This window comes from Haliotis cracherodii, unplaced genomic scaffold (assembly GCF_022045235.1).
Source record: "Haliotis cracherodii isolate W230 unplaced genomic scaffold, xgHalCrac1.p SCAF_11, whole genome shotgun sequence".
NCBI classification, from domain to species: Eukaryota; Metazoa; Mollusca; class Gastropoda; order Lepetellida; family Haliotidae; genus Haliotis; species Haliotis cracherodii.
The window spans coordinates 16,748,833-16,774,991 of NW_027266266.1; the positions used below are offsets into that span (position 1 = coordinate 16,748,833).

The 26,159-nt window shown below is 40.0% G+C and overlaps 1 protein-coding gene across 1 annotated transcript in view; it reads right to left on the reverse strand.

Annotated features, from left to right (window-relative positions):
• Positions 1 to 1,540: 1,540 nt before the first annotated feature.
• The window catches only part of LOC139456271 (palmitoyltransferase ZDHHC5-A-like), a 32,114-nt gene continuing 7,495 nt past the window's right edge, over positions 1,541 to 26,159 (reverse strand). Inside the window, exons 5-8 of the mRNA XM_071237891.1 lie at positions 25,028 to 25,130; positions 23,474 to 23,565; positions 20,061 to 20,205; positions 1,541 to 8,032 (exon numbers count right to left, since the gene is read on the reverse strand). Of these exons, the coding sequence (XP_071093992.1) occupies positions 7,088 to 8,032; positions 20,061 to 20,205; positions 23,474 to 23,565; positions 25,028 to 25,130 (1,285 nt within the window). The 3' untranslated portion in view covers positions 1,541 to 7,087. The remainder of the gene's footprint in view (positions 8,033 to 20,060; positions 20,206 to 23,473; positions 23,566 to 25,027; positions 25,131 to 26,159) is intronic.

The window sequence follows — 26,159 nt, forward strand, 5'->3', positions numbered from 1 at the left end:
ATCAATCAGACGAGAATTATCACTTTTCTTGTCAATGGGTATACTCTCAGTAACATGAGTAAGTAATTATTATTTTTTTTGTCATGTCAGATATTTTGCAGCTCTTCACAGTGATAACCAACAAGACACGTTACTTTTCAACGTAAGCGATCATCGTATGTTTTACATGCATCACTGTGGGCATTGAGTTGGTTGGATTGATGTCTAATGCCGCACTCAGCAATATTCCAGCTATATGACGGTGGTCTGTAAATAATCGAGTCTCGACCAGACAATCCAGTGATTGATATCATGAGCATTGATATCATGAGCATTGATCCACCCAAGTGGAGTGAGTGAGTGAGTATGGTTTTACGCCACTTTTAGCAATATTCCAGCAATATCACGGTGGGGGGACACCAGAAATGGGCTTCACACATTGTACCCATGTCGGGAATCGAACCCGCGTCTTCGGCGTGATGAGCGAACGCTTTAACCACTAGGCTACCCGACCGCCCCTCACCCAATTGGAGATCGATGACATGCATCAACCAAGTCAGCGAGCCTGACCACCCGATCCTGCTAGTCGCCTTTTACGACAAGCACAGTCAACTTTCACGGCAAGCATGGGTTGTGTGGGCATTGAGATAAGTGGATACATTATACAATATGTCCAGAATTATTTTGTTTCCCTTTAATGTTTTTTAAGTACAAGATTTCTTCAGATCAACTAACGATGGGAAATTGCACTGTACAAAAAAACAGTATAAAAATGGAAAGTGTGTAACATTTATCATTTTCATAAATGTCAGAGAGGTTTGGGACAAAACGGCAGATTTTTAAAAATTGGATTTTCTCATTTGCCAATCATGTTATGACAGGTTGCGATAGATTAAGCTCCTTGTTTTTAAAAATGAATTGAACTGATTATATACTATTCAAAATAAATTCAGGCCTACCCAATTCTCTCATATAACTGTAGTTCATCTGTCATGGCACAGTAACATGAAAGAATAGGGTGGTCCTTAACTTATTTTGAGTAGGATAGCTGTATCCAGGGCCTTAAGTGTTAATCAACAGTCCATGGTGACAGACTGCATGAGACTGACAACATTCTCACATTACAAAGACTGTGATGCATGCACATGTTATGAGTGAGTGAGTGAGTGAGTGAGTGAGTGAGTGAGTTAGTTGGATTTTCACCACTTTGAACACTATTCCAGTTATATCTTGGCGCGTTGATGTGGGAGGAAAGGATAAAGTTATGCAGGTCTCAGATGTTTGCCACTTTGGAAAAATCCACGATAAGGGTATGGTGTTGACAAACCTAGAAACATAATTGGGGTGAACCAGGATTCAAACCCACAATCATAGGTTCCTGGCATGCCCAAGGGACACAACTCTGCACAGTGATTTGTGGCGCCTTAGACGACTGGATACCCATGCCGGCACACTATGTTACGAAGCCTGATTGGGGAAAACATGTATGTCGCTATGTTGTGAGATACCATAAAGCTAAGTGACGCTGGTGAAATTGGTAATACATAAATAAACAAATACATGACACTCCGTTGTATATTTACACTGCACTTACACGAGTCATTTCAAAAGTTATATTAACATTGAAAAGTCAAATCAGGCAGCTGTCCTTTAATTGTACATGTGATGCTAATAATGGGGAAAATAGAACCGGACTGGCTGTAGGCAAACAATATTCACCACTGTCCAGATCCAGTATTTGCGATGTTCCACAAGGACAATATTAGCCTCATTTGATTTCACTGAAAATGCATCTTTTCATCAGCCATGGATGATGTACCTGTCATTCAATTACAAGCTGTTCTATCTGTAAGAGTGAGGGGTTTTAAGTGAGTGAAAGTGAGTTGGGTTTAACGCCACTTTTAACGGTATTCCAGTTATACTGCGGCGTGTCAGCTTAATGTGGGAGGAAAGCCCAAAGTGATGCAGGTCTCAGACTCTTACCACTTCGGTGAAACCCACGAGCACGGGTATGGTGCTGACAAACCTAGAAACATAAGCGGGGCCAACCGGGATTCGAACCCAAAATCATAGGTTTCTGGCGTGGCCAAGGGATGCAACTCTGCACCCGTGCCCCTGAGGGTTTTAAACCATTGTGAACATTAATTCAGCTTTTCATGGCTTATCAGCCTAATACAAAATGAACGCCTAAAGGGGGGTGCACACAATGCCAAAGTGACAAAGACACTAGACAGAGGGTGCAGTCAACATGTAAGGTGTCTGAAAAACTGCACTAGCCACTTCAGATCCACCAGTGGATTTAGGAGTGAGTTGGGTTTGATGCCATTCTTTCAGTTACATCATGACTTGTCAGTCAATGAGGGGCAAAGCCCAATATGATATACCGTATACGACATAATAAGCACCCCGCTCTATTAAGCGCCTACGGCGATATTTGCTAATATATTAGCTAGTGAACAATCCCAATTAGCACCCCTTCCCATTGATCAATGTACACAAGACTTATTTATTCGTATGATACGCACTTGTGTGTTACATGAACCCTTAATTATGGAAATTTAATTCTGTAAAATATGTCTGTCATGTATAATACACAGAGACTTTTCTTTTGTATCATTTCAGGCTGTCAGCATAAACCACGAAATTTACGATCTTTCAACTGTTACTTTTCTTACAAAAATTATATTCTAATAAGAGCCCCCTATTTCTAATATTGAGGGCGCCCAGGTGCTTATTACGTCGAATACAGTCGGTGTTACCATTTTGGCAAATTTCTGACTAACCAAGGATCATAAATAGGGTAAATCTCATTGTCCGCTAGGACAACAAATTTACCAATCTTAACCCCTGTGACACCTACAAGTTTCGTTTAGTCAATGAGTGAGTTTCATTACCACTTTCAACAATATTCCAGCAATACTATGGCTGGGAGAAATTGATACTTTCTGTATTTACTCTGACAGCAGAGAAATTAGTTTATACTATACTTTGATTGTTTATGAAATACATACTAACATCCACACAACTATTTACAATGAAACATATCTTGCCTCCACACCTCTGCCTCATATTTTGATTCACATCTTTAATATATTCTAGCAGAATCAGGTTTATCAGGTATAAAACCGGCCAGGGGAACATAGCTAAAAGAATCACAGATGATGAAAACGCAGAACAGAGAAAATGAGTTTTGCTGCCAGAAAGAATACCATATTAATTATTTGGTATCTGCTACCAAACCCTATCTTTAATCACACCCTTATATTGAGCCAACATGAAGCATGGACATCAAGTTCCTACCCTTAAAAACATCTACTATAAGAATTAATACATTTTGCCTCTTGCAACTTTAGCATCTAGCATCATGGCCTAAGCTTCTAGAAATATCTGCTTCTGTTGCTATGGTTACAGGATATTACAATCTACTCCTGAACCAACACTGCTACCGATGATCCTTATCTGGAGACTATTCTGAAAACATTATTGAACATAAAAAGTCATATTTTTTTTAAAAACAGTCATCACAATAATGGCAGTGGGATCATTGTACATGTTCATTCTGTGACAAACCTTCTGTCTTCAAGCCAGAATTTATCAGCACTGATCTTAAGACAACATAAAAGACACAATTTCCACACCTGTTAATTGTCCTTCTATTACTACCCTGAAGCTTCTGGCTGGTGGTCAAAGTGCAACATGACATTGTGTTAGGAAACTGCTCTCAGAAACAGTGACAGTGAATATTCTTAATAATCAACAATCAAAATGTCAGTAACAATTTGCCTATTGTCAAAGGTACACTTTGTGATGAGTTTCCCAAACCTTCTTACAAGTTCTCACCATTCGGCATAATTTCAACGGTTTAAACTCCTGGCTATGCATTGAAGTCTTAAACAAGAGACAATCATGGGAAGTCCCTTTTGACACAAAGCACAGACACAGCCTTTCACAAACAAGATTACATCGTACGGGACCAAGATAACAGGGACATGATAACACACTGATCTCACACCATCTTTGCAGGGATCCCCATTAAATCCTTGTCCTCACTCAGAGAGGTACCTGAAGTGCATGTCTGAGGCTGTTATCCCAAATAGGCCCTGTACAACTGCATGTTAGTGTGCAAATCTTTTAGTTCACAATATCATTTCAAAAAACAAATACCAGTATACTTTAGATAAGGTATCACTAAATTTAGACTATCAATGCATAAATTAGCATTCAAAACTGGAAGTCATCAACAATTTGAAGTAACGTCCAGGCCATGTCCATCTTGTATACATAATGTAGAGGATGAATGTCATTTTATATTTATGTGTCCCGTGAATTATAACCTTGGGATACTGTTTACCAAGCCTTACTATTGAAGAATTCATCCGACTATAAATAAACAGTTATTTAGAATACAGAATGTCAAACATTTGTGTAATTTAGGAAATATCTCTATAGGACATGCCAAGAAGGGAAATCTCAACTCTGTACAACTGTATTACGTTTTGCTTTGACTTTATCATTATGTAATTGCACTGATGAGCTATATAAAGGAGTCACTAAAGAATTTGAATTGTATAGAAACTGTCTGCTCTTAGTTGATCAGCCAGTTAACAGGCTATACAGCTAACCTACTTTTTTTACTTTCAGCATCAGGTCTTAACACTGAGAACATGCGATCCAACTGAAACGTATTGTGCGAGTCCAATGCGGATGACATCTTTTCTTTGTTTGTTTGTTAGTTTGTTGTTAAACACCACACACAGCAATATTCCAGCTATATGACGGTGGTCTGTTTTGTTTGTTTGTTGTTTAATGCTTCACACAGCAATATTCCAGCAATATGACAGCTGTCTGTAAATAATCGAGTCTGGACCAGACAATCTAGTGATTGACATCACGAGCATTGATCTACACAATTGGGATACAATGACATGCATCAACCAAGTCGGCGAGTGTGACCCCCTGATCCCTTTACTCGCCTCTTACGACAAGCATAGTCGCCTTTTACAGAAAACATGCGTTGCAGATGTCATGTAACAGCTCAGACTCAATAAATAGCTAACCAACCGATAGTCACTACTTCACTGCTTGTATACACAACATTCCTCCATCACCTGAATACAGTGCATCTAGGTGGTGTAGAGATATTTTCAACAAGTCTCTAGCTGCTTGAGTGAGAGGGGAGCCTGTGAGAACTCTAGCCATCAACACACAGATAAAAGTGATAAATAACAAAGATGGCTAACCCCATGATAAACGGAGTAGCAGACATGAAATGACACTGACATTGAATCTGAAAAGAAACATGTCTTTTTACACAGGAAAACTGGTGGAGAAAAATGCATTCCTTAACAAATTCCTGTCAGGTCATAGAAACATCCAAGATGTCAAATCCTGTTGCACTGTCATAACATAGGTTTTACACATCTCCTCAATGTCGGGCAATGGTAAGGTGCTTGGATGAGGTCCAATTTGACATACCGTATTCGACGTAATAAGCGCCCAAGGCGCTCTCAAAATTAGAAATAGGGGGCTCTTATTAGAATATTATTTAGGTGAAAAAAACAGTTGAAAGATAAATTTCATGGTTTATGCTGACAGCCTGAAACGTTTATGTACGACAGATATATTTTTCCAGAATTCAATTGCCCATAATTAAGGGTGCATATAACACAAGAGTGCGTATTATTCGTAAAAAAATAAGTCTTGTGTACATTGATCAATCAGAAGGGGTGCTAATTGGGATTGTTCACTAGCCAATATATTAGCAAATATAGGCGTGGGCGCTTATTAGAGCTGGGCGTTTATTACGTCGAATACGGTAAGTGTTCAGTCCAGTCTTATTTCATAAACTGACTTCATATAGACATGTATCACCACTGCACAGCATAGCTGTCAAATATATTCACGGGTGTTTGAGGAACACTGTGTATACAAGCCCATGAAGAATTGATTATGAACCAACAATTCAAAACCTAAAAAAATAGTTTTAAATGCCTACCCCAGTAATTGCCAAAACATGTTTCCATAACGTTACAAGTTTTCTTATCATTTTCGCAACCTGGACAACTACAAGTAGTATTGATAGTAATTATGCTGAGCAGTGTCCTAAATAAAGGGGGCCCAGGGCCCCTTCAGGCTTTTTGCCACGGTATTTGTTTGTTTTGTTTAACGCTGCACTCAGCAATATTCCAGCTATATGACGGTGGTCTGTAAATAATTGAGTCTGGACCAGACAATTGATGAGGACCCCTAGATTTTTTTCATGTTTAATTTCAAACCTGGCTAAGCTGTAACATCTGTAAAGGAACATTGGGGTAAGCGAGTAAGATCTTATGCTGTATGTGTACAGCCCTGTCAGTGTAGACCTCACTGTAGGTCTTCCCCTTCTGCCTACCCAGGGGAACACAGGTCTTCGGCAGAGCAAGGGATGCACAGTATCTCAACCCCGCTCCATGACATTACAATTACAGAGTTCAAAACTAAAGGGGTCCTGGTTTCTTAAAGTTTGCTGCAATAGAATTTTAATCTAGGGATCCCTTAATCTCTTAACATTCAACACTTGGGTTTTGTGACCTATGGATTTCCAGCTATGGATACCGGAGCCATTGGTCCAAGACGATGTATAAAGCTCCCACAGAGATATTAAGAGAAAACAGCAGTATGTTCCTCATTCACAGAAATATCACAAAAGTAAGTTACCATGACAATATTAACCCATCCTACTGTCACAAAGTTACTGAAACCACAAAGGGTTAAGCCAGCTGAACCCTCAGTATCCTTTGTTTGCCCTGTGCTTGCTTGAAAGCTTTCACAGATTCAAATCCTGAGAATAACCCAAGGGAGATAACACATTATCAGCAACTCACAGCACTCAAAAAAAGGCATGCTTTTAGTTCTTCTATGTAAACACTGTCTTCCACCAAGAGTAAAATACTGCAGATGCACAGAAACAATAAAATATGAGTGTGGCTTATCTCCCTTTGGTACTGGTTTGTAAGAGTTTGCCTCCAATCCCGCCAAGACTGACACCATTTACTGTAAAAATGTCATTTCAGGAGCTTGGTCGCAACAATGCACAATTGACACACCTACTGGCGAAAAACAACAAGCTTTAGACGGACACTTCATAGGAGGAATCATACAGGCTGCGGCTGTTCTCATTACGCTGCTGTCGAGGGTTATCTCCCCTTTGTACCTGTTCCCGACTCTCGACAGCCTTACTCACTTCAAGAGCTCGAACAAAAGACAATGGTCGATGGGGCCCACTACTGGCCTCTGACCGGATAGCACCCATTTGAGAGTTGCTCGGAGTCCTTGTGCCGGAAATGCCCGGCTGGGGGTGATTGTTGATAATATTTGGCGGGTGGCTTGTCACGCCCCCTGTTGGATGATTAGTCCTCTGCTGATATGCTACATTATTATACTCCACATAGGGACGATTATTTTGACTTGTGTTCACCACAGAGGGATAAAACTCACGAGGCGGCGAAATGGAATGACTGCGTGGATATTTATAAGTTTTGGGACTGTTGCTGACAGCCTTATCCATGTATTTACGATAACCCAAAGGTATCCTTTCCATACCAGGGCTGTTGATGCTGGTGGATGGAGGAGTGATAGGTGTGTTTATACTAGTCTCTTCAATCGTCGCTATCGGAGCACGGCTACGCTCCGGCAAGCCCTGTGGTCGACCTTCTCCCCGTGGGTGGGTATCACGAGGCTGTTGCTCAACACGAGGATACTGATGATTATGGTGTGGCTGATCACCACGGGGATGGGGATCAACGCGAGGATACGAGTCCACAACAGGAGGGGCGTGTCTCGTCCGTTGTGGGGAGCGTTCGTACAGATTTCGGTTTCGTTGCATCCTTGGTGATTCCCTCTTAACATGGTTGGGCTGGCTGGCTTGGAAGGATGCCCCCACTGCTGTTGGCTGAGAGGTGTCGAACAGGTTCGTGTAGGATGCAGTCTTCTTTGTGGAGGGAGGTGAGGGCTCACAGTCCAAAGACTGGCTGCCCTTATAGTCCTCGTCTTCCCAGTTGGAAGGATAACGCAACTACAAGAAATACAAAAATAATATCAATGGACACATTATACAATATTGTGAGCACTTACAAAGTACTTTAAGTCAAGGGTTTTACAACTATTACATTATTTGAGATCTCAATCTCATTTGAATTTCTTTCAAACTCCATTAAAATTGTTTGATAGGCATTACTTAGAAGTTGAAGGATGACAAGGTAGACATAATTTTATTGATAACAACTTTTCACAGTATTATAGAAATTGTTATCCATAAAATTGTGTCTAACTCCATTAAAATTCTTAATTTGGAGTCCCAAATGTTCACTCATCTTGAAGAAATTATTTTTGTAAACATTTGTGTAATACAGCATTGGAAATATACCCTAGCATACTGGTCCATGGATGGTAAAGATTTCAAAAGTGTGCTTACAGCATTATAGAACAGCACAATATTGAAAATAATCAGTCATGGCAAATAGCAATCATGGTAGAATTTATAATCAGGGCTCAATTTAAGGAACTCGATTTAACCTGCACCAGGTGCATGTTGTCATGATAGCTAGTTGCACCAGACTAAACCAGGTTGTACCCTGGTCTCATAAATGTATCATCGAAGTTGAAACACAGATGCATAAACTAGTATAAATGAGGAAAATCTCAGATCTCTGATGACTGTGTCATGTGTCATGAATTACACAATAGGATGCACTGGTGCAGGTTTTATAAGGCTAAATCGAGTCCTGATGATTCTATGATACCTATCGATTACCTCGACAACAGAGCCACATTGATTTCTATCAATTTATCGGCATAATAAAACATGGAAGAACTCATAAAATACCAAAGTGTCAAAGTGGTTTTGCAGGCGCCTAAAGATCTTCATCTTAATATTTCAACTTTATAAAGTTAGAAAGGACAAGATTTCACTGTGTGAAACATTTTTAAAATTCTATATTACCAATTTGGCTTTCAAATTTCCTCATATCTTCACAAGAACTGGTTCAGGTCCTACTCTGCTTTGTTTTGGTTATTGTTGTTGAACACTGCACTCTGCAATATTCCAGCTATATTCCAGCCAGTCAGTTAAAAATCGAGTCTGTACCAGACAATCCAGTGATTGACATCATGAGCACCGATCCACGCAATTGGGATACAATGACATTCATCAACCAAGTCAACCGATCCTGTTAGTCGCCTCCTACGACAAGCATAGTTGCCATTTATGGCAAGCATGGGTTGCTGAAGACCAATTCTACCCCAAATCTTCAAGGGTCCATTAATTTAAGAGAGTTATGAGTAATTAAACTCTATTAATTTCCAATGCTGAATGAACATTAAGATATGTAATTTTTAACAAATACATTGATAAATTTTTAGACATGAACAAATTTTGGAACCCCAATAATGTATCACAAACACTAGACAAAGGAATTGATCTCATCAACATGTTAAAACTATGCCATAAATACTACAAAAAGAGATAAATTCTTGTTTCAGAGTGTTAAAAGATTATCAACTGGTGAATAATTTCCTATGTAGAGTTACAAAATGAATATATTTCTGTCAAAAATACTGACAACACACATTCCTGACACTTTTAACAGATTCAAAAATACATGCGAGGTATTGATCCACAAATATGATGTATGCGAGACAAGAATAACATCATACACACATTACACAAGATCAAATACATGTACTCCAAGAGCTCTCAGCACTCAAATACTAGATATATAAAAGTACACAACACTAAATATAGAGGAATTTTTTTCCAATTTGGACATAACTTCAACACGAAATACATAAAATTCAACATTCCCACTACTCCAAACATGCAACAGTTTTAGGAATAAAATGATCTATCTTTCAGCTTACACATGTTTCAAGTCAGACAACATTTATCTATGCATGATATGGATATGCAAGCATAAACGGAAGGTATCTGAGCTTAATGATTTAACATGCCAGACAATGTCAGTCTGTGCACAACCTTTTGTTGGTTGGTTTGTTGTTTAACGCCATACTCAGCAATATTCCAGCTATATGACGGCGGTCTGTAAATAATCGAGTCTGGACCAGACAATCCAGTGATTGATATCATGAGCATCTATCCACGCAATTGGGATCGATGACATGCATCAACCAAGTCAGCGAGCCTGACCACCCGATCCTGTTAGTCGCCTCTTACGACAAGCATAGTCGCCTGTTACGGCAAGCATGGATTCCTGAAGACCTATCTGACCCGGATCTTCACAACCTTTTGAGTCTACAAAGCCTGAACCTGTTTCTTGATATCGTTTTCAGTGGATCTTAGCGTTAATATATGGACTAATATTTACAAAGCTTACTGGACCAAAACAAATTTGACCAAACCCGGGCTACAGACTAGTGGCTAAAGTCACAGCATGTGACATAAATAAGATGTTAAATTTCATCGAATGTGTTTACAGCAATAGGTGTTAACCAATGTTCAGTCCATATATAAATTCTCATATTTTCAGCCCTGTCTGTTTCACTCAAAAACACCCACCCTCACATCATATTATTGTCCCCCATGTACCGACAGAGGAAGTAAATCGCTCCACATGTTCTCCCATCTTCCTATACTTTAGGAAACATTCTACAAAGTCCAACCATACATTCATGCGAATCACATCCATCGACAGTTATGTACACAGGTGCCTTGAAGAGTTTGTTTTTCAAACTAAATCAAGAAAATAAATTGCCAGCCTCACAGCATAGAACAGTTTTGTTGACAATTTAATCAGTTATTGTCCCCTTGTTATAATTCAATATTAGTAAATATTTTTTTACTTATGTTTACTTATCCTGCATTACTCCTTAATTGCAGATATAATTCAGTGAGTGAGTGAGTATGGTTTTACGCCACTTTTAGCAATATTCCAGCAATATCACAGTGGGGGACACCAGAAATGGGCTTCACACATTGTACCCATGTCGGGAATTGAACCCGGGTCTTCGGCTTGACGAGCAAACACTTTAACCACTAGGCTACCCGACCGCCCTGATATAATTTAGATTAATAGCTGAAGCTAATGGTTGAAAAAAAATCCAATTTGAAGAGCTCAGTTGAGAGACGTCCTTGCTGTTCAAGACATTCAGTGATGTGAGGAAGGTGACTTGTCATCAAGGTCACATGACAGAGGCAATGGTCCATGCAAAAAGTAGGAGTGAAAAGCGGAAACATCTTTATTTCTTCACCCAAGACCATAGCTGAGCACTGTCTTTTTGTTGTCGTAAGGTCAGCAGTGAATGAATCCATTAAGGAGTAAAGCAGGATAAGTGAAAAATATTTTTAAGACAGTTGTTTTGGATAATCATTGAAAGTGGTACTTGTTGTACGGCAAGACTGCACTGTACCAGACACCTTCCTCCTTTTTCGTTTTTGATGTCCAATTTTCGATGTAAATAAATTGCTTTGATATTCCAGTTGAAGGTTTAATTGCATTGAGCCATACAAATGCAAGTAGATTATTTCTTGGTGCTTATTTTGAGATTCACCACCCTTTTTTTTTTAAATAGTGACTGTCGCGTTCGGCTACAATACAAGCAACAAACAAACATGGTGGATAGGTGTCCGGCAAAATGCATGTTTACGGATTGTACTTCCTTACTGTGTACATACTGACCCCACAAGATACCATCAAGTGTGTCTCATACAGAGTTGATCGGAATAGAAAGTTGATGACAAGACACAGAGTACATTGAGGGTAACTCACTCATACACCTCACAAATGTCACCAGCCACCTCACTTAAAAAGATAAACGCACTGACAACTTATATTGGTTGAAAATGTTTGGGGGTTTTTAAGTTAAAATATCCTGACTCAGGAACAATAAGTATGAGTCAGGATAACATAAAATACATATTTGGCAGTAAAAATATTTTTTATACTTATCCTGACACATACTTATTGCTCATGTGTATGAGTCAGGATAAGATAAAATTTCTACTTTTCATGTGTTAGCCTAATCACTTTCATAATTTGAAATATCATAACGCCCACTTGCCCAAAGCAATCTTGGCTCTTAAGGCTAAAAAAAATAATAGTCTTGGTTCTCAGGCACCGCCCATATCATCATAAAGCTTGACGCACGCTTCGTTTGTATTTCCATTTTTTTTTTAATTTAACAAAAATCCTATAATAATAGTCCAGAGGTAGTCAAATACTGTATTCCAATATTTTATTCATCAAGATATACATCTATGTGGGGAGGCCCTTTCCCAGGTTGATTGTACACAGTTTTTTATTGATTACACAACTGTTAATTGGTTTGAACAACACCCCCAACTATATTTTCAAAAAACATTGCCTGAGAACCAATTCTTTTACTTTTTGAAGCCTAACAGTGTGAAAACTCAAATATTGCTTTGTGCAAGAGGGTTCCAGAACTTTCATTTTATGTTAACAGCACAAACCATTTCATTGTTAGCTACCAGTAGTGGTGTAAGGAATTACCCAATTCGACGTAATAAGCGCCCAGGGCGCTCTCAAAATTAGTAATAGGGGTTCTTATTAGAATATTATTTTGGTGGGAAAAAACAGAATTGAAAGATAAATTTTGCGGTTTATGCTGACAGCCTGAAATGTTTATATATATACGACAGAATTTAATTGCCCATAATTAAGGGTGCATATAACACACGAGTGCGTATTATATGCGAATAAATAAGTCTTGTGTACATTGATCAATCGGAAGGGGTGCTAATTGGGATTGTTCACTGGCCAATATATTAGCAAATATCGCCTTGGGCGCTAATTAGAGCGTGGCGCTTATTTCGTCGAATATGGCAGTTCAAATGTCAAGACTGATCATTGCTCATCCTCAATGACCTGAAGTGTTGTCTCCCCTCTATTATGATATACACCCTGGACTGATTCGCCACGAAGGCTTCATTCCAGAAGTTCAGAACCAGCTTAGTACAGAGCTTCTCCCCATCAAGAGTGCACATTGGTTGGAATCTTAGGGCTGGGGTGATACACTAACTGTGCGATCTGATAGGTACAACAACTTGCTCACAAACCTACACGTATCAATATTTGCATGTGCTCTTATCTGTGATGCGTAAGTCATCATTTTCATAGACAGGCTGGCAAATACCTGGCACAATGTCGATTTACAGTTGGCAATGTCAAGTATGGCGCAATGGATCAAAATATTTCCATTTCACAACTAATTTTCTCTACTTTGGAGTAACAATTGCTGTAGCAAACAGTTATGGTAAGAATTGATATGTCTTACTTAGTGCGTGACAGTGATCAATACTTGTATTTAGAAGTAACAAAATCACGATCCACCAAAATATCAGTGTATCGTTCCACTACTAGATTGGATAGGTATTTTTAGCATTGTTCAGAAGAAACAAAATCATGATCAACCAAAATATCAGTGTATCGTTCCACTACTAGATTGGATGGGTATTTTTAGCATTGTTCAGAAGTAACAAAATCACGATCCACCAAAATATCAGTGTATCGTTCCACTACTAGATTGGATGGGTATTTTTAGCATTGTTCAGAAGAAACAAAATCACGATCAACCAAAATATCAGTGTATCGTTCCACTACTAGATTGGATGGGTATTTTTAGCATTGTTCAGAAGTAACAAAATCACGATCCACCAAAATATCAGTGTATCGTTCCACTACTAGATTGGATGGGTATTTTTAGCATTGTTCAGAAGTAACAAAATCACGATCCACCAAAATATCAGTGTATCGTTCCACTACTAGATTGGATGGGTATTTTTAGCATTGTTCAGAAGAAACAAAATCACAATCAACCAAAATATCAGTGTATCTTTCCACTGCTAGATTGGATGGGATTTTTAGCATTGTTCAGAAGTAACAAAATCACGATCCACCAAAATATCAGTGTATCGTTCCACTACTAGATTGGATGGGTATTTTTAGCATTGTTCAGAAGTAACAAAATCTCGATCAACTAAAATATCAGTGTATCGTTCCACTACTAGATTGGATGGGTATTTATAGCATTGTTCAGAAGTAACAAAATCACGATCCACCAAAATATCAGTGTATCGTTCCACTACTAGATTGGATGGGTATTTTTAGCATTGTTCAGAAGTAACAAAATCTCGATCAACCAAAATATCAGTGTATCGTTCCACTACTAGATTGGATTGGTATTTTTAGCATTGTTCAGAAGTAACAAAATCACGATCAACCAAAACATCAGTGTATCGTTCCACTACTAGATTGGAGGGGTATTTTTAGCATTGTGTACTTCAGTTCCCTACTGTAGCCGTTCTCTGATCCATGAGACAAGTAACTTTCTGTTTAGTCCACTGAGATCAACTAATAAAACTCCACATGATAACACAATAATGTACTGAAAATGATGCTAAGTTTGAGGAAGTGGACTCAAAAGTTAGTGTCACAGACTGGTTTTGTTTGTTTGTTGTTCATAATCCAGGATGAACATTGGTTTGAAATGCAGACTGATGATCACTTAACGTTTTGATTCTTTCCCATTCATTGTTTACACCCCTCAAGACAATAACATCAGATAAAGTAGCAATACTTCAAAATGACATTTTTACCATATTCTGTCCAACAAAAACATTCACCAGTACTAGGAAAGTTTGAAATAGCCATGACAGAAATGTGTCTCAAAACCTCATCAGCTTGAAAATTGAATTGACTGAAGTAACACTCAATGGTTATGTCTCCAAACAACACATTGAAATGACCTGATACAGTTTTTAAATTATCCAGTACATAGAATTCATGATCAATTCCATAGCTGAAAGCTGGAGTGAGTGAGTATGGTTTTACGCCACTTTCAGCAATATTCCAGCAATTTCACTGCAGGGGACACCAGAAATGGGCTTCACACATTGTACCAATGTCGGGAATTGAACCCGAGTTTTCAGCGTGATGAGCTAACGCTTTAACCACTAGGCTACCCGACCGCCCCTGAAAGCTAGAACTAATCAATCTTTGATAAAGTTCATGAGCAATATATAGCTACTGACAACAAGGGACCGCTGTAAACTAAGTCATCTTGCATCACCTTGATTACCTGAAAGAGTTGATCTCAGAGAGTAACTTATAACATTCTTTCATGTTTACATTTGCAAGTTAGAACATCTTAGAATTCCAGCATATTGCTGTATGGATTCCCACACTACAAAATTTGGTCATCCATTATTCCTGACCTTACACATCAGGTTTCTTTCTGCTGTGCGTTCGATTCAAAATTCAATTTAGCTCCATGAAATGGGTAACATACCTGTAGATCTACATTAAAAATGATTATTTTCTTATTCCATTGAAATACAGTTAAAATCGAAAAAAATTGGATTTTGGCTCAAAATCGTCACTTTCGCTGTTAGACAGAGAAAATGTGAACTATGAATCATGAATAACACAGAAATTCTTAAAAATTATATTCAATTTGCATATGGATGATATCATTTACATAAATCAGCATGAATACCTCTCCACAGTCTCACTTAATGTTAACCAATGCAAGGGGAGGTAAGTCATGAAAATAGATGACGAGAAGTTGCGCAACAGCTGTCAATGAAGCAAAGAGAAAGCTGTGACGATGTGTGTGGATCCCCCAACAAGTAATAATGATGTTATAATATGATAGTACAATCATCCCAGCATCAGCCAGCTGGCAGCTGTTACCACAGCAGAATAAATCACACGGCTGATAATGCTATTGTCAGGATTGGGACAGGTTTAGTTACTTCAGTGGAGGAGAATGAGTTCTACAAAATGTTCCCCATATTGACCAAGTTAACCTCGTAGTCACTCACATTTTCCATTGATAGGTTTTACTTTTGAGAAGAGGTGCCAAGCCCAGATTTTTTATTTCTCAATCAGTGCAATTTGAAAGTAATTTTGAAAATACCATTACATGGGATCCCTTCTAAAGTGGTCATAACTCCAATACCTCAGCATAGGCCTATGACAGTAATGTAAGTGAGTGAGTTAGGTTTAACACCGCTTTTAACAGTATTCCAGTTATATCACGGCATGTCAGCTTAATGTGGGAGGAAAGCCCAAAGTGATGCAGGTCTCAGACGTTTACCACTTTGATGAAACCCACGAGCACGGGGATGGTTCTGACAAACCCAGAAACATAATTAGGGCGAACCTGGATTCGAACCCACCATCATAGGTTTCTGGAGTGCCCAAGGGTTGCAACTCTGCACAGCGAATCACAGCACCTAAGATGACTGGGCCACCCGAGCCCCCAATGACAGTAATATATAAGTACAAATTGTTCTCATATTTGTATTTGTATTTCTTACAGGTTTTTGACAATCATCTGACCAACAGCATGAAACCACATGAAAACTAAGTTGTCAATTTGAAAGACATTACAAATACTTGAACAATGATAAAAAGAAAGGATTTATACCATTAATACATTTTTAATATTTTTATAATTTTCCTAAAATTTTAAAACATTCATAGTGGTGTGATGCATGGTCCACTGCTATCTCCTTTATGACATATGGTTAATGAATACAAAAGAGCTGTTTTTGAACTGTTGCTAAACAGTAATTGATCCAGGTGCACACATACATGGTCAAAACAACAAGTGAACACCAGAAGCCAGGACTTCCTGGTAGTTTCAGTTCCAATCAGATCTTTTCCTCCGATACGATCCCTCTCTGCATGAAGATTTGAGCACACTTTCTAATCAGCATGGAAAGGGTGGAGGCTTCTAAGGTCTCGGTTTGGCTGGTTTGTTGTTTTACGCCACACTCAGTAATATTCCAGCTATGTGACAGCGGTCTGTAAATAATCTGGACCAGACAATCTAGCGATTGACATCATAAGCATCGATCCACGCAAATGGGATCGATGACATGCTTCAACCAAGTCAGCGAGCCAGACCACCCGAGGCCATTAGACACATCTTACGACAAGCATAGTCGCCTTTTACGGCAAGCATGGGTTGCTGAAGACCTATTCTACCCCAGATCTTCACGGGTCCTAAATTCTCGGTACCAGTGAGCAGCACATTCAGACCAGCAAACCTGATGTTTGTATCTCAACATTATGTACATAATGAAAGCTTTTCCGTTATACTGTTGCGGATATTTAATACACGCTGTCTGTATACAATATTTATATACCCTGTCGTTTCTGAGTTCCGTGGCATCTACCATACAAAGGATAATTACAAGGGTTTTCATTTGTTGAAATAAAAATGTCCACATAGAGGCGGTAAAGAAATGAAGCAAATCCTATCAGAAAGTTAACATGATTGGCTCAAACCCTCTCATCCTTCACAAAGATTGGATGGTCCAAGGTGGCTCACTGTTCACTTGACGAGACCCTCTCTGGTGTCCTCAGATCTCAAGAGGTATCGTATCATATTGGAGCAAGAGATCTGATTTACTGAGAATGTTTCGGTCCTAGTCCTACAACGCAGCCATTGTGACCCACTTGTCTGAAGTTTGACATGGAGACCAACTCTATCCCAGAATCTACCATGCTTGAATATCCCGTGTATCATGTCTCCATTTTATTACGATAAAAACCCCGGACCCTATTGCCACCAAAGCTCCATTTCTGAAGCAACATTATGTCGATCTCTCTTATCACTAACTCAGCACAGAATTCTCTCCCTTGTTGGTGTTAGCTGACTGGACAGCTATTTGTATTATCCTGACATTAAAATCAGGCTCAAAACGAAGTCATAATAGCAAAAGGGTCCAGTATCTTAATGGAATGGGGCTCAAGAAACTTGATAATCACAAATGAGATTCCACATGGATACGTTAAGTGATGCATTCATAGTAAGTCTGAAAATCTACCACTGAATTCTTTAAAGATAGGAAAATCCAAATGTAAATATACATATCAATATATTTGTTACTCGACACTAATATCTGTGTTTTTGGCAATTGAAAGGGGTATTACATCATAAATCATCATGAAACTTCGAACAATTCACTGACTATTTCTTACAGTATATCATGGCCCAAGCCATGTCAAAAGTGTGTTACGCCCCACTGGCAATATTGATGGAGTAAGTATGAATTTATTCCACTTTTAGCAATGATCCAGCCAAATCACGTCAGGCAGACACCAGAAACAGGTTTCACATATTGCAATCTCATGTAAACTCAGATCTTTTACTCTGATGAGATTCCCGACTGCGTGAAGATCTGAGGAAACCTCCACAGGAGGTTGTGTTCTCATGCGAAGGTTGAGGCTTCTAAAGTGTATGTGTGTGGTTTAATGTTGCACTCAGCAATATTCCAGCTATATGACGGCGGTCTGTAAATAATCGAGTCTGGACCAGACAATCCAGTGATTGACATCATGAGCATCGATCCACACATTTTGAATCGATGACATGCTTCAACCAAGTCAGCGAGAGCCTGACCACCCGATCCCGTTAGTCGCCTCTTTAGTCACCTTTTACGGCAAGTATTGGTTGCTGAAGGCCTATTCTACCCCGGATTTTCACGGGTCGAGGCTTCTAAAGCCCAGGTATGAGTGAGCAAAGTATTCAGATCTGCTATCTAATGTCTCTATCTTGAACCTCCATAAGAGGTTGCATTCTCATGCAAAAGTTGAGGCTTCTAAATCCAAGGTATGAGTGAGCGAAATATTCAGATCAACATACATAATTTCTGTATCTCTAAAACGAACAAAGACGACCACTTTTGAATGTAGACTAATAATGCAGAGCATTATATCATTGAAAGTATTTAATATAACAAAAATATAACAATCTTTCAATTAGCTTGAACAGTTCGCTCAGGGGTCAACAGACATGACTTATATGAAGCGGTCCTCAAATATTCACACAGATAGGTGTTGTATCGGAGTAAGCAATCTGATTTTATTGAGATTGTACACACTGTATACTTTGGGAATTGAACGTGGGTCTTCAGCGTGACAAGCCACTGCTTCAACCACAAGGCTACCCCACTGCCCCCATGTCAACTTAAGACTGGATAGCAGATATGTAAAGCAAATACAACTACGTGGTTTAAATACTAGGAGACAATACTTCAAACTCAAATATTTACCAAGGATGTCATTGAATCCTATTCCCAGACATGTCAAAGCAAGTGTAATAGTCATTTACAAAGTCCCGCTTTGAAATGAAATACACACTGACGAAATGTTTAACACTTAACATACACAATACTTACCCGAGGTTAATTATTTACATCAAAAGAAATAATAGTTACAAAGGTTGTTAGTGTGCCTTTAACAATAAATTGAATGTATCATTGTTAATATTCTGATGGTTCCAGAACATTACTAAATCTTACAAACATTACGACTTCATATGTTAATATCAAGACACATGTTTAACTTTAACATGTAATAAGGCAGACCTAATGTCCAACATCTTTTAAAAAATTACAATCAAGCAAGGCTTAATAATATAGAACCTAGAAATAAAGGTCTGAATCTTACCAACAGCTCTTTAAATTGAATTCAGCAAAGATATCTCCTTATTGTCCAACATAACTTACCACCAGGGCTGTCACTCAATAGCGCCAAATCGACAGAATTAGTCTCAATAAAGGAATAAACTGTCTTTAGGAAATATTCACCATAGTACAAATATAAAACTTATTTGCGAGTTTTGGCTTGGTTTAGATATCGGATAAAACATGTAACTAATAACAGTCATGTCCAATACAAAATGTTTTGCAAAACAGAAAATACAATAATTTTCTCAACAAAAAGAGGACTGAACAATTACAGGAAACTAATTGGTAATTCTTATGGTTTAGGCTCCACAGAAAGTTTTTCTGGTAATTTTATACCCAATTATCATAAATCCTGAAATTCTTTTGAAAACACTTGGGAGGCAGTGAAGACATTTTCAAGTCTGTTTAGCTTATTAAAATGACAGCCCTACAAACTTGTAATGTTTACAGATACTCTCCCTCCTACGACGTCTGCAACTACATCCGTGCATACTCCATCCCAACTACGACAGTGCAGCGGTGACGTAGACGATGTCAAAGTGGGATGCTGATACTGAAAGTGTGTACAACCTTATAGCCTACTCACACTGTTGTTGACTGAGCGCCCGTCTCGCTGGATCCCGTTAGAGCTGGCGTCGGAGTAGAGCTTCACATCTTTGTCCGCGGCCACGTACGTAACCTTTGACGACTCGATCTGTATTGTCCTCGTCTTGGGAATGTAGGCAACTAATCTGTGTGGAGGAGCAGGGAGACAGACTGTACAGATTGGGATGGACAGTTAGCTCACATCTCAAAGTTGGGGTGGACAGTTAGCTCACATCTCAAAGTTGGGGTGGACAGTTAGCTCACATCTCAAAATTGGGATGGACAGTTAGCTCACATCTCAAAGTTGGGGTGGACAGTTAGCTCACATCTCAAAGTTGGGATGGACAGTTAGCTCACATCTCAAAGTTGGGGTGGACAGTTAGCTCACATCTCAAAGTTGGGGTGGACAGTTAGCTCACATCTCAAAGTTGGGGTGGACAGTTAGCTCACATCTCAAAGTTGGTATGGACAGTTAGCTCACATCTCAAAGTTGGGATGGACAGTTAGCTCACATCTCAAAGTTGGGGTGGACAGTTAGCTCACATCTCAAAGTTGGTATGGACAGTTAGCTCCCATCTAAAAGATGGGATGGACAGTTAGCTCCCATCTCAAAGTTGGTATGGACAGTTAGCTCACATCTTAAAGTTGGTATGGACAGTTAGCTCACATCTCAAAGTTGGGATGGACAGTTAGCTCACATCTCAAAGTTGGGATGGACAGTTAGCTCACATCTCAAAGTTAGGGTGGACAGTTAGCTCACATCTCAAAGTTGGGATGGACAGTTAGCTCACATCTCAAAGTTGGGATGGACAGTTAGCTCACATCTTAAAGTTGGTATGGACAGTTAGCTCACATCTCAAAGTTGGGATGGACAGTTAGCTCACATCTCAAAGTTGGGATGGACAGTTAGCTCACATCTCAAAGTTGGGATGGACAGTTAGCTCACATCTCAAAGTTGGGATGGACAGTTAGCTCACATCTCAAAGTTAGGGTGGACAGTTAGCTCACATCTCAAAGTTGGGATGGACAGTTAGCTCACATCTCAAAGTTGGGGTGGACAGTTAGCTCACATCTCAAGGTTGGGGTGGACAGTTAGCTCACATCTCAACGTTGGGGTGGACAGTTAGCTCCCATCTCAAAGTTGGGGAAGACAGTTAGCTCCCATCTCAAAGTTGGTATGGTCGGTTAGCTCACATCTTTAAGTTGGTATGGACAGTTAGCTCACATCTCAAAGTTGGGATGGACAGTTAGCTCACCTCTCAAAGTTAGGGTGGACAGTTAGCTCACATCTCAAAGTTGGTATGGACAGTTAGCTCACATCTCAAAGTTGGGGTGGATGTCGAGATCATAGCTCAAAGTTCGGGTGGATGGTGAGATCATAGCTCAAAATTGGGGTGGATAGTGAGATCACTGTGGGGGATTACAGCTACATCAACATACTCACTTAGGCCACTGTGGGGGATTACAGCTACATCAACATACTCACTTAGGCCACTGTGGGGGGATTACAGCTACATCAACATACTCACTTAGGCCACTGTGGGGGGGAGTACAGCTACATCAACATACTCACTTAGGCCACTGTGGGGGGAGTACAGCTACATCAACATACTCACTTAGGCCACTGTGGGGGGATTACAGCTACATCAACATACTCACTTAGGCCACTGTGGGGGGGAGTACAGCTACATCAACATACTCACTTAGGCCACTGTGGGGGGAGTACAGCTACATCAACATACTCACTTAGGCCACTGTGGGGGACTACAGCTACATCAACATACTCACTTAGGCCACTGTGGGGACTACAGCTACATCAACATACTCACTTAGGCCACTGTGGGGACTACAGCTACATCAACATACTCACTTAGGCCACTGTTATGAACTACAGCTACATCAACATACTCCCTAAGGCCAGTGTTTGGGACTACAGCCAAATCAACATACTCACTTAGCCCACTGTGGGGACTACAGCTACATCAACATATTCACTTAGGCCACAGTGGGGACTACAGCTACATCAATATTCACTTAGGCCACTGTGGGGACTACAGCTACATCAACATACTCACTTAGGCCACTGTTATGAACTACAGCTACATCAACATACTCACTTAGGTCACTGTGGGGACTACAGCTACATCAACATACTCCCTAAGGCCACTGTGGGGACTACAGCTACATCAATACTCACTTAGGCCACTGTGGGGACTACAGCTACATCAACATACTCACTTAGGCCACTGTGGGGACTACAGCTACATTAATACTCACTTAGGCCACTGTGGGGACTACAGCTACATCAACATACTCACTTAGGCCACTGTTATGAACTACAGCTACATCAACATACTCACTTAGGCCACTGTGGGGACTACAGCTACATCAATACTCACTTAGGCCACTGTGGGGGACTACAGCTACATTAACATACTCACTTAGGCCACTGTGGGGACTACAGCTACATCAATACTCACTTAGGCCACTGTGGGGACTACAGCTACATCAACATACTCCCTAAGGCCACTGTGGGGACTACAGCTACATCAACATACTCACTTAGGCCACTGTGGGGACTACAGCTACATCAACATACTCACTTAGGCCACTGTGGGGACTACAGCTACATTAATACTCACTTAGGCCACTGTGGGGACTACAGCTACATCAACATACTCACTTAGGCCACTGTGGGGACTACAGCTACATCAACATACTCACTTAGCCCACTGTGGGGACTACAGCTACATCAATACTCACTTAGGCCACTGTGGGGGACTACAGCTACATTAACATACTCACTTAGGCCACAGTGGGGGGGAGTACAGCTACATCAACATACTCACTTAGGCCACTGTGGGGACTACAGCTACATCAATACTCACTTAGGCCACTGTGGGGACTACAGCTACATCAACATACTCACTTAGCCCACTGTGGGGACTACAGCTACATCAATACTCACTTAGGCCACTGTGGGGACTACAGCTACATCAACATACTCACTTAGCCCACTGTGGGGACTACAGCTACATCAATACTCACTTAGGCCACTGTGGGGGACTACAGCTACATCAACATACTCACTTAGCCCACTGTGGGGGACTACAGCTACATCAATACTCACTTAGGCCACTGTGGGGGAGTACAGCTACATCAATACTCACTTAGGCCACTGTGGGGGACTACAGCTACATCAACATACTCACTTAGGCCACTGTGGGGGACTACAGCTACATCAATACTCACTTAGGCCACTGTGGGGGAGTACAGCTACATCAATACTCACTTAGGCCACTGTGGGGGACTACAGCTACATTAACATACTCACTTAGGCCACTGTGGGGACTACAGCTACATCAATACTCACTTAGGCCACTGTGGGGACTACAGCTACATCAACATACTCACTTAGGCCACTGTGGTCCACAGAGAGCATAACTACAGTTGAGCCAGCAGCCTCGAGAGAAGGGGTTGTGCCCACCTTTAAACTTCCCTGTAACCTGGTCATCACAACAGAAAACAAGTCATGCAACACATGTGGGTATGATTAATAAACCTCTAGTGGCGTAATCCTATTGTTCTCCTATCACATTAAATCTCTTATATGGGTTGGTTGGTTGGTTGGTTGGTTGGTTTGTTGTTTAACGCCGCACTCAGCAATATTCCAGCTATATGACAGCAGTCTGTAAATAATCGAGTCTGGATCAGACAATCCAGTGATTGACATCATGAGCATCGATCCACGCAGTTGACATGCATCAACCAAGTCAAGAATCTTTATACATATTCATGTTCCAGTCATGTTGTAACGTGAATGTCCCTAGCTACAGCTTATAATGCACTTAAAACAAAATGGAAATCACATCAAATGAACTAATGTTTGTTCGCTTCTCGTTATATCACCACACTCAGCAATATTCCAGCTATATGACGGCGGTCTGTAAATAATCGAGTCTGGACCAGACAAGCCAGTCACTGATATCATGAGCATCGATCCAAGCAATTGGGATACGATGACATGCATCAACCAAGTAAGCAATCCTGACCACCTGATCCCTTTAGTCGCCTCCTATGTCAAGCATAGTCACCTCTTATGATGACAAGCATGGGTTGCTGAAGACGTATTTTACCCCGAATCTTCATGGGACATACATGGAATAATGTAAAATCAAATGACAAATGTCTTCTTTATATTTTAGTGGATAGAATTTGCAACCTTTTTCAAGTACATGTACACCAGCAAGAAATATTTTTAACCCGTTTCCTTAGCTTCATAGAAAGTATGTTTGAAACAAAAAATTGTTCATAAATGTTGTTTCAGATTTTTGTTTTTGTTAGCACATGGTTAGATAAAACACTTCCTCATATGTTTCGGGTTCTAATCTCATAAAAACCTGATGTGTTTTATCCAACACAAACATTAGGGTGTTTACTGCTTCGCTTAACTGGCTCAGGCTACTGCAGAGGTGTCAAACCCAAATTTGACAATTTGGAATTACCTGGGATAAAAGATCACTTACAATGACAAAAATACAGATCACATTGTGACAAAATTTAATCAGACACTGGCATTAGGTTTCATATTCCAGGACCAACATTATCAATGATTACTGTATTCACTGGAATTGAAAACACAAGAGAACTGTGATATTTTCCCTTACTACTACAGCGTCTGTGCCAAAAGGTTTTGAGACAACACGGCTAAACTCATCTACTGACATTTCTAATATCCGTTTCTGTTAATGTACTGATAAATAACGTGAGACAAGGTCAAACTCATCTACTGACAACATATTAATATCCGTTAATGTTAACATAATGACATATAACGTATAATGAGCTGAGTTTTCCAGACAGAAAGAAAGTTTATCCGATTTAGGCTTAGACGTGTTTCTGAAGTGGCAGACTGCTGCAATATCTCATCATAAGTGTAAGTAAAAGTGTTTTTACCTGGCGACTCACCTGTTCATTAGTCGTCCTGCCCCTTGACACCAGCACCATGTGGAAGCCGGTCAGTCCTGCCACCGGGATGATCAGCAGCCCAATTATACACATTACTACAATACTGGACACAGGTCAAGGACATTGGTTGTTGTTTTTAATGCCTCTAATCTACAAAATTCCTCTTAAATCCGAAGATCCGGGTCAGAATAGGTCTTCAGCAACCCATTCTTGCTGTAAAAGGCAACTATACTTGTCGTAATAGGCGACTTAAGGGATCAGGTGGTCAGACTCGCTGACTTGGTTGATGCATGTCATCATATCCCAATTGCGGAGACCGATGCTCATGATGTCAATCACAGGATTGTCTTGTCCAGACTCGATTATTTACAGACTGCTGTCTTATAGCTGGAATATTGCTGTGTAAGACGTTAAACAACAAACAAACAAACAAACAAAAACTCAGTCAGGATATGATGACGTGACCACCTGACCTCTAGTACAAGTATAGGTCACTGCAGACACAATGCACTCAGCAATAGTCCAGCTATATGACGACTGCCTATAAATAATTAAGTCAGGACCAGACAATCTAGTGATTGATATTGCGAGCCACGATCTTTTATTCATTTGGTCGCCTCTTACGACTAACAGGATGATGTGGACATGAGTGAGTGAGTGAGTGAGTGAGTGAGTGAGTGAGTGAGTGAGTGAGTGAGTGAGTGAGTGAGTGAGTGAGCGAGGTTTCACGCCGCTTTTAGCAATATTCCAGCAACATCACAGCGGGGGACACCAGAAATGGGCTTCACACATTGTACCCATGTCAGGAATCGAACCCGGGTCTTCGGTGTGACATGTGAAAACTTTAACCACCATGCTACCCGACCGCCCCAGTGAAGGATGAACAGGGCATAGTTCGCAGGTCAATTCCACATAAATAGGGAAGCAAGGGGAACTATGTTTCCAGCAACACAAAAAATTTAAGAACACCAAAACGGTCATGTCAACAAGTCAAAAAATGACAGTAAATATACAACATTATAAGGAGGATATTCCATCTCTATCTCAAATTGATCACCCACATTCATAGGAAGAAACAACATGTAGAACATGTACAAAAACATTCATAAGTGAGTGAGTTGGGTTTAACGCC